The 10587-nt window shown below is 34.5% G+C and overlaps 1 protein-coding gene across 1 annotated transcript in view; it reads left to right on the top strand.

Annotated features, from left to right (window-relative positions):
* The first annotated feature begins 320 nt into the window (after positions 1-320).
* LOC128993854 (uncharacterized) overlaps positions 321-10587 on the top strand; it is a 33258-nt gene continuing 22991 nt past the window's right edge. The window contains exons 1-9 of the mRNA XM_054417913.1: positions 321-447; positions 2741-2820; positions 5077-5252; positions 5377-5516; positions 5888-6023; positions 7387-7579; positions 8062-8195; positions 8540-8699; positions 10276-10418. Coding sequence (XP_054273888.1) covers positions 2747-2820; positions 5077-5252; positions 5377-5516; positions 5888-6023; positions 7387-7579; positions 8062-8195; positions 8540-8699; positions 10276-10418 — 1156 coding nt within the window. The 5' untranslated portion in view covers positions 321-447; positions 2741-2746. The remainder of the gene's footprint in view (positions 448-2740; positions 2821-5076; positions 5253-5376; positions 5517-5887; positions 6024-7386; positions 7580-8061; positions 8196-8539; positions 8700-10275; positions 10419-10587) is intronic.

Genomic DNA, 10587 nt, shown 5'->3' with positions numbered 1-10587 from the left:
TGAAATAGCTTAATAACAACTTACTTACTTGAATACTTACTTGAACAACAATGCCTTAACTTGGATTATACTCAAAAGTATTTGTATAATTAATTTATCTATACTCGTACGACAAATATATTAGGGTTAAATAAAGTTTTGGGGTACATTGATTTGTTGTAGTATGCAAGTTAAAATAGTTTTATTTTTGTATAGATTGGTCAACATGAAGTCAGCTGGTACTTGTTTCGCTTTTACTCATGTCACCCCTTCTTACCCCACCCCACCATTTCTACTTTACTTACGCACTTACGTGCTGCTAAAGCTAAAGCCAAAGCAAAAGCCACTTAGTTATCTCGCTTAGCTTGAGGCGTTTTGTCTGGTGTTCGAAACAGTTGTCTTAATTTTGTGCGATATTTCAGTTCATAACTCACATTTTCCGAATAAGATGTAGTGAATTGACAAACTGTAAGTATTATTTACCAATAACTCATATTCTGACAGCTTTTGCTCTTCAGTGGTTGAGAATTGCCTTGTGGTGTGGCAGCACGGAGCTAATAAGCTTATGATCCACATTCACTGTTTACATACTTGGCTGGCATAATAACCCTCTTAATTATTTTCGTTTTATCATAAAACTGTCATACAGGAAACATTACTTTTGAAAATAAATGATGAATTAATATGCTAATAAATTGGCCAATATCATATTGATAAACTAGCTCAACTTGAGGGCTAGCTTTATTTTGAGTTTTGACAGATCTCTACAACTTGAGGTTTCAAGAGGTCTGAAATAGGCATATTAATAATTTATATAAATAGATATATAATAATATATAACTTAAATAGGAATCTAATAGATTTCTACCTTTAAATGAAACATTTGTATTATTATTTCGATAAAGAATAGGCCTATCCTAGTTTTTTTTTAAATATTTATATATTAACTTAGATAAACTTATACCCCTTAACTTTCACAGGCTACCTAACTTAATTTCATTACTTGTTCGTGTAGGGTAAATGGGTACAGTTTCTTAACTGGGCTACCTAGACTATTATCGAATGAAAATAACTTATATCAATTAACAATCAATATTTCCACCATTAAACCTTCTTTTCAAAGATTATTTAATCTTTGTAGGCCCAACTTACAAAGAAACTACAAACAACAACAGGAAACCATAAACCATAAACAGGAAAACATAAGAAGTACCTAAGTTATAGCCTAGACATAGCCTAGGCCTATTTGATTTTCCAAGTAGGCCTATTTCTTTATTTTTATAATACTTAGGCTAAGTAACTAAGTAGGCTGCTAAGTTAAGTTAGCATATTAATCTTTATGCTCCTCGGATCTCCGGTGTACGATTAAGCTTACCTACTAATCAAGATAAACACATCATCAAGTTTAAAAGTTAATGTAAAAAATTTGTCCGTTTTTATTAAACTAGGCTAACTAAAAATTTGGTGAGTCGGTGGCTCAGTCGGTAGCACCATGGACTTCGAGCCCAAGGCAGCGTTGTCGTGGGTTCAGATCCTGGTCACTGCCGCAAACATTTTATCAGTGCAGTTCACCTTTGTACTGTACCGGCTCACCCCTTGCTTTGCACGGGCAGTTAGTCTATGTGGATGGGCAAATTCTAGGTTAAAAGAGGCCGCCAACCTTGTTGAAAAATGTTGAAAAACAAAGTATGTTTGACATCATGAAATGTGGAACTGCCCCTAAACTGTTTAGGAACTAATATAGGTAGTGGATTTAAACAGTACCTAGTGCAAAATAAGTCAATTTCTGCGTCCTAGGTTTCAGCACAAAGTGTTGTGCTATCATCAGGCGTCACCAGTTCGTATCATTCAGTCGTTTGATTAAATCTGAACATCGATGAACTGATAATCCGTAATACTCCAAGATAATAGCCTACTCCAACAAAATTATTTCACACTAAACGGAAAACCACATGTACAAAGTGAGGGGTTGGCTATGCCAACAAGCAAAGTGAGTGGGATCACCGTTGTCTAGCATCTCAGCTGAAATCTACCTCAACCACATTGATAACACAGATCTTTTCCCACAAAAACAACCACCTAAGTAAAATAGTTTTCTGAACTAAAAAAAACCTCTGTAAAAAACCTTGTAACTTTTCGATGCAATTGAACATCATAACCCAATTTATTTGTTTAGTTTGAACAGCCTGTTAAAATTTCTTAAATTCTTTTTAAATATTAATACCCAAGGTAAACATTGGCAACTCCAGACAGAGAGCCACTGGGGCCGTGCTCCAAAGGATTTTTAAGTTAAGAATATGCCCATATGTTCATGGGCAATATGAGCAATCATCTTGCCAAATTTCTGCCCTACTAGTTTCATGTGTGAGTGACGCTCTTTCATTATGCTAATGAAAGATTAAAATCATCAAGAGGCATAGTCAATGAAACTTTCCGAATGAAAGTTAAAAGGACATTATGAAAGTAGCAATTTTAGTAAGGGTGAAGTCAAGGTCAGCCAATTTTAGTTCCTAAAGTTAGTCTTTCATTTAGGCCTATAAAATCAGCTTTAACTATCAACAAAGCGTCACTTTCTTAGTAAAATAATAAAGTTATAGCCTGGCTTAAACGGCCTGTTTCATTGAACTTGCTCTGTCTTTGAGAGCCGTCAAGTCTGAATAAAATCAGACTACCACCGGCCCTCACTGAAAGACCGAGAATTCAGTGATAATTAGCACTTTCTCTTAAAAATGTATTTATCACTGATAAATTTTGTTTTCAGAAAACAATGGTTGTAAGTCGCAGTGATTCTAAAAGACGCAAAAAAGAAGAAGCAGAACCGTTGCAAGAGAGCCCTAAAAGGTTAGTCTTTTGTCAAGAAAGAAGTTTTTAGTTTTAATAAGTTCTAATTTATTTAAAATATTTACTTCTTCCACAACAACTCCCCTTTCAGTGGATGCAAACTAAAATGTATACTTATTGATGAAAAAACAATAAATTTTTGTTTTAAACTCACCACAACATTCTAAAAATTTATGTTTATAGGATAATTTTGTGTTTGTAAGTAACAAGTGTAGCCTATTTGTATTAGGCCTATAACTTTTGTTCTATTATTTTATAGCAACAGGTTTTTACTGTGTAGATTAAGCATGTGTTTATTGAACAATGGGAAATGCTGACTAGTTTCTTATCTCCGTTCACTTTCTTATCTGCACTTCTAAGCACATTCCAGGATTGTTCTATGGAAAGCAAAAACTGTTAGGTAATTTAACTGGACCCACAGTTATCAATTGCACACTTAACTTTAATTCGTGTAGCTTAATGCTTGTTGATGAATAAATATCTTTTAAACACTGATGAAATTAATCTCAAAACACTTGTTCAAGCTTGACTTTATCCAATGTAGCCTAAGTTAAATCTGTTATAAAAATCTTTGAAGAAACAAAAAGCGTGAATTATTTAATGGATTTCTGTTATTGAGGCACAGACAAAATTTGACTAAATAACTGGTTCCAAGTACAAATCATAATTATTCACGCCTTTTAAGTCTCTACGCCATATAACTTAAAATCACATTTTAAGATTTAACTTACTTTTCTCTATGTTTTTTCTTTGTGTTTCTCTAAATCTAATGTTTACTGATTCACCACTATTATGAGCTAATATCTCAAAATAATAAACAAAATAATAAATTTAGAAACTTAGAAAAACCACACTAAACTTGTCTGCAATTGAAGATAACATTTTGAGCATTCAGTCCAAAGTTTAAAACTTTGTCAGCATTTCTTCATTCTCAACCAATGTTTATGCTTACTTTATACTTAGGCCTACACAGTAAACAAAATTGTAGTACATAATAAAACAGAAACTATAATTCTTCTCACTTCAATACTTATTTTTGTTTTATTTTCAACTCTTTAATTGTGTATTAAAATTGTTTGAGACTTGTTTTGTAGAGTTCTCACAAAGAAAATTAAAACCGAAAGGTTTTTACCTACTCATCATTCAATTCCAAAAATTATTCCGTTCAAAATCTTCTAGATTAAAATTTTAGAAATAAGAGCAATAAAGTAGTTAAAATATATTAAATGTGTGCCACAACTGCTGTGCCCAAGTGTTTTTAAACGAGTGGAGGATAGCTAATAGATGTACTGCTATAATTCTCAGTGAGCTATGGCTTGCAGTTGCTAGGTGGCTAGGTGACTAACTATAGAGTAATTTGTTGAGTAAGCATTGGCATGCGTATCCCCTCCGTATAACCAGTGGTCTGATAAAACTGTCCAACAATTCCTATAAACATTAGGCTACAGTTCCTTACAAAATGTAGGCGATTTTATCAAATGTAGGCTTATTGTTATTGTATATATATTGTAACGTTACAAAATGTAGGTGATTTTTTCAAAAGGAAAACCATTGAAAATTTTATTGAATTATATAAAAACATACTTTTATGTAAAAGTCTTATTTTGTAGTAATTTATTTACCTTAAATATGTTTAAGATTAATTTAAATTTGTATACTGAACCATCTTCTAGTAAAATAAAAATGTCTAAAATAATCTTCTGGCTCATAGAATAGGCCTACTATTTATTATAGGCAGGCATGTTTCTTGAAAACCTTTTTTTCTCAGCTCATGTGCATCACAGGGAAAATCTAATCAATGCATTCTGCCAAAAGGTATTTTCCTGTAGATGTGCAGAATCTTTTTATAATTTGAAATTGATTAAAAAACAAACACAAAAAATAATATAGGCTTTACAGGTTGCCATGCTGGTGACAAAATATATTTTTCTTTTTCTTGCTATGAATAGTGCTCTATAATTTGACCAGATAAACAGTCATTGAAATATAAATGTTACATGTCATATGATGATATCACTATTGACTCGGTTGGGCTACTTCTCTTAGATCTATCCTTCAAACCAATACAATCTTTTATCATTTTAAAACTTAGGTTTTATAACTACTGTACCGGTACGTATGTTCAAACCTTTAAAACTAAGTTTGACCAAAATTGTATATTAAACTGTGATTTTTAGTTAGGTACTATTTATAATTTTATACCTCATAATGGCGCTTTCACTGTTGTTTACAATAATTTCCGTTATATTTTTACAGGACCAAGGTACATGCCCAGAGGAAGTTTGCGCAGGGTTCACATTTGAACAGTCCTGTCCTCACTCCTGTGAAAGACAAGGATAAGAACAAGTACAATGGTGCAGCTCCTTCGGCCGAGCTGCTGCCGATCAAACGGCCCAAAACTGAATCATTTGTCAACTTCCTGTGCTTCAGAGGTATGTTTTATGCTGGACATAGTGAATAGTTATCGATTGCCTTCTGTTTACCCTCTGTTTACTCTCACACATACGTTGATATCACAGATTATATTTTTTATAACCTTCAACAATTCTGATACAGGTAGTGACATGTTACCGAAGTCACTGGAGTTCTTCAACGAACCATCAATACCCGAGCCGTTGGGAGGGGAAGATGACAAGCGAGATGGGGCTTCGACATCTGGACATTCCCGGTCCGGTCACAGGTCCAGTGGCGACCATGTGAGTAACATACTCTGAGCCTGTGAAAATGTTTGTTTATTCATAAGGACTTCCTTGATATGCATATTTGTCTGTAATATGTATTATGTTAAATTTTGCCTTGTGACACTGTGAGGTGATAACTAATTTCTCAAAAACCAGTAAATCCTTTTAAAGACCCCATTTTTAACAGATGTGGCAGAAAATATTCTATTTTATATTGATAACTCATGGGAGTATTTTATGTGCAAACTTCACAAACTCATAAGCTTTACATTTTAGGTTTTAGTTCATTTTGTAGCTAAGACATCTAAAAATAATTAGGATAAAGAGAAAACAAACATTCCTTTTTAAAAATCATTAATATAATATTACTTCTTGATTCTATTCAGCTTGGAAGTGTGGCTAAAGCAGAAGCAAAAAATAGAAGCAAATCTAAATCAACTGCTGTTCAAGCCCTGAAGAAGAAGTACCAAGAGCAGAGGATGAATAAGGAGAAGAAGACTTTGACCAAACTGGCCTTGAAAGGTATGGAAGTTAACAACAGTCTAGAACATAATAGAATGTCATTTAGCAATATGTGACATTTGTATGCCGAGGCACATAGTTTATGCAGACACTAAACAATACCATTAATTAATGACATTCTATTATGTTCTAGACTGTTGTTAAATATGCAATAAAGTTTTTTAAGCCGAATGTGTGAAACAACTTAAAATTCATGATTTGTAAACTCAGCGTGGATGGCATGAGGGGGGGGGGGGGGCAATGGACCTAGGCAGATATTAAGAAAGTTACAACAGTTTTCGTTGTCTAGTGAAAAATGAAGTGACTACAACATTCTCTGTGTGTATCATCTTGTAAATATACATTAGAACCTTGTTTTTGGACACTTCATTTTCAACAATTTTCTCCGCAAGTCCCTAAATCCCTCTTCTGGAACCCTCGATGTCCTCTCGTACAATCTTAAACTTTTACCACCCTTGAAACTTAGTTACATTTTTACATGCAAGAACATCCTTTGTTGTACATGCAGTTGATACAATATGTGGCCACAGCTAATGGGGTAAAAAACACATCAAGAAATAATCTATATACATGAAAGGAAAGTGTGTGTTGGTATGTCCCACATTTTTCCCATGACCACCAACTGTCACCCACTCATGGTTGTAGTACAAGATTTCCACCTAAATGGTTCCCGAAAGTGTAAAATTTAGATTCATCTATGTTATTTTGCACATGTTTCAAGCTATGACTGCTTATCTTCCAGCAACAAATTCAATTATATTTTGTAGATCAAGGAGCTGAGAAAGATCCTTTATTTTTTGCTAAACTATTATACTACTACTAAAGGAAATTATTATACTCATTGTTGTGGCTTGCCCCTTTATTATTATGTCAAATAATGTAGTGGTCTATTTACCCTTATTTTCTTCCCAGTTCAAAATACAGTAGTTGTAACTACACAACCAAGGTTTCATTGATTGCTTCATCATAATGTTCATGGAATAGCATTGTTAAGAAAATCAAATTTTGCAATGAAAGTCGGTCGCTTGGACAGTGTTCTAGTCACACAACACAAACATTTGTTTACCAACAAAATACAAGTACTGTTCTTGCGGACGGAAATAGGCCTGTGACTGTGTGCATTTATTTAGTAGTGCTGTCGCAGCTGGCTGGAGAACGTTGAGGGTGAAGGCATCAGTAAAGTGACCTTTGTGCCTTTGGCATGGGCTTGTACTGTGGGGGGGGGGGAGTCAAAAATATACTTGTTTGTCAAACTTATAATAATTAATACCTTTTGGCACATTACGGTTTCTTTATTACCCAATATTACTGATTGAATTTGTTCTAAACATATATTAAATATCTTTTTAATATTGTGTTGCAGTTAAAGGAAAGAACATGATCCGGACGAGGTCTGCGGGGCCCCTGGATGAGAAACCGTCTGCTCCTGCTCTGCAGAAAAAGCCTCTGCGGACGACGCAGCTGGTCAAAACCAAATCTGCGGCAGCCTCTCGATCTTCCTCCACTTCCGCCTCTCGCAAACCCGTGTTGAAGAAACAAGCTGTCATCGTCAAGAGGTACGTTGAAATGAAACTAAATGAAAATGAAACTTAGGCCCTATACTTATAAAATTTCTACTTCTCACACTAGCCATCTCCAGGCCCAACCGGAGACTTTAAAAAGGCTATGGAAGATAGAGTCTGATTGGTCTCTGATCACAACCTGTGTGACTGGTTGAAATCAATCGCCATGGTAATATCTTTTATATTATATAATTACCGTCTTAAAAATGTCTATATTTCATATAGACAGATAAAAAAAAGACAAATAAATTAAAAGTCTAAGATTAAATATATCGAATAGTGTCGGAAGACATATTTTATTCAAATATTCATATAATAGAGCAACATGTCAAACTTGTCCTTTTCTACTGTTACTCTAATGAAAAAAAATAATTTCTTAGTTGCAGTAATTTATGAAAATAACTTGAGGTATGCTCTCTGAATTAAGTTTTTGGTGGTTATGTATCAGCAGTAGTTAGCATCATTTTTGTTTCAAGGACCGCCTCCAAGTCCGTCACTAGAGGAGGTCTCCGCAGTTCCGGTGGTCTGCCACCAGGCAGTGACAAGGGCCTCAAAACCGAGCGCAAACCGAGGAAAGTCATCAAGATGAAACCTACAACGGCTAAGAAAAGTAAAAACTTTCTAAACAATGTAGAACTAACAAATTGGCTATTAACTAAACACTAAATCATATCAGTTCAAAATTTAGTCGATCCACGTAAATTTGTTGTGTGTTAAATTATGCTTGCACGACTGCCACTGTTTGATTTATTTTAACAGGTAGGAAAACATTTTAAACTTGTCTATGGTTTTATCATTTTCTAACTCTCCTGTTTTAGTTTAACATTCCAAAACAGTTTAGCTGCAGTGGGAAAAATTAAATATATAGGCTATAGGGTAACAAAGTTTCTGCATTGTTTTAAAATTGTAAAAAATGGTTTGATTTATTTTTGTAATTCAAATATTGTTTTCCAGATGCAAAGAAACCTGCAATAGCCAGTTCTTTGTCAGACTTTTCATCGGACGACGATCAACCTCTTGTGAAAAAACCGAGAGTAATGTCAAAGGCTTCAATCCTGGCTGGCCGAGTTACAACCCGGTCGAGGTTAATGAGACCTTCATCACAAGCTACAAGGTATGTCTATTTTACAAGCTGTCATAGAGTATTGCATACACTTCTACTTGATTTGCTATAGTTCGTTCAGAAAATTTAGGGGTTTTAAAGGGGAAGTTCCCCCACTACTTTTTTTGCTTAGTATATATGTCACAGCTGATTGACGTTGAGCTATTTAATTGTTAATTTTACGTTGAATATATTTACATTGTTAATTTCTGGATCGTCTGAATTAACGTATAGTGGTTTATGTTACCTTGTTACTGTCCAAAACAATCATTTGTAGTTCGTTATGACTACAGCTGTTTCCTGCTTCGGATGGAGCACATCATCAGGTCTGAATGTTGTCTTTCTATTATGGATTCTATTATGGAAAGACAGCAAAGGAGCAAGATAAGGATATCATAGGAGTTGGGGCGGGGGTCAACGCTGACGATATGTGACAGTCGCGACTTGCCCTCAACCGGTGCCGTACCACGTGTTTCGTTACCGTCTTGTTGACCAGTGTTAAATGTTCCGTTTCGTGATTTGTGTTTTGTGTGGTGTCCGTGTTATTTATATACTATTCAACTTTTGACGAACTCCACCATGAGGAATATTAAACTACTACTTGACATTCTTCAGACCTTCCATCCGAAGCACAAAACAGCTGTAGTCATAACAAACTACAAAGAATAGTTTTGGACAGTCACAAGGTAACATAAACCACTATATGTATTGTTGTTAAGGTATGATCAAATGGAGGTGATAGATTTCTTCCCCTAAAAATGCCTAAGTTTTGTGAACAGATTAGATATGGACCATTTAAAAATCATCCTATGATTCTTAGTTGTCTAAACCAATGTTTCCCCTACATACACAGAAGCCATTAACTGTACCTTAGGGACCATTGTTTAAGTATTATATTTCACACCTATGTTTCAGCATTTTTTGGGCTGGTGACAGCATTAATTCATGGCCTATTGGCAACTGTGGATAGGCAACAGGACGTAAGAACAAGGACAATAAAAAAATATGAAACTGATAAAAAAAATATTCCCATTTGCTCGGTTCCTAATAGACGCAAATATGCTTCAACTGCTCAAATATAACCTATTCCAAGGAAAGGTCAAACGTATGGTTGCAAAGTGGGTTATTTAGATTTGCAAAATAATTTATAAGCATATTCCATCTGTAATTACCTACATAATGATACCTCCACAATTCTAGGTGGTATGCGACATATTTTGGTCCTGTTAAGTGGTACACCAAGGAAAAAGGTTGGGAAATGCTGACCTAGACCATGTTATTTAAGTTATTTTTGTTCATTGTTCCAAGTTAGTTGCCAATAAATCATGTTGCCAAGTTAAGAGAGGATTAGTTTACTTAAATCCTTTATTGATGCATCTATAATGAAAACAATAAGCCTAACCTAACTTAAATCAATCTAATTAGACTGGGCATATTGAAACATATCTAAAACTTTTGTTTTGAGTATTGTGACATTAGTTTTATTGGTGGAGACTGTTTCACTTAGTCACAATGCTTCAGTTTCAAATGTGTGTTAAAACTTATTCTTTTATTGTGCTTTGAGTTTCATTAAAAAGTTTTGGCTCAGTTCCAGACTGCCTCGTAAGACAAAGGAAGCGGCTACTTTGTTCATGGAAATGTTGAAAAAAGATCTTGGCAGCCCGGATGAAGATGAGGACATTGCTGATGCAATGTCTGTGGACAGTTATGAAGACATTCCTAAACAATCAGGTAGTAGGCCTCGGTTCATTTTTGTAACGGTTATTTTTTACCACATCCAAATTTTTTACGGAATCCAGCTTAACCAAAATAGTTAAGGGATTGTATATTTTGGGTAGCCAAAATTTTGGTTGCTATTCTCACTCGATTTTTTCTCAAGCATTAAAAACAAAATAATAAG

This window comes from Macrosteles quadrilineatus, unplaced genomic scaffold (assembly GCF_028750875.1).
Source record: "Macrosteles quadrilineatus isolate MER2022 unplaced genomic scaffold, UCM_ALF_1.0 Scaffold_5__1_contigs__length_97177068, whole genome shotgun sequence".
NCBI classification, from domain to species: domain Eukaryota; kingdom Metazoa; phylum Arthropoda; class Insecta; order Hemiptera; family Cicadellidae; genus Macrosteles; species Macrosteles quadrilineatus.
This window is presented reverse-complemented; position numbering and strand designations above follow the sequence as displayed.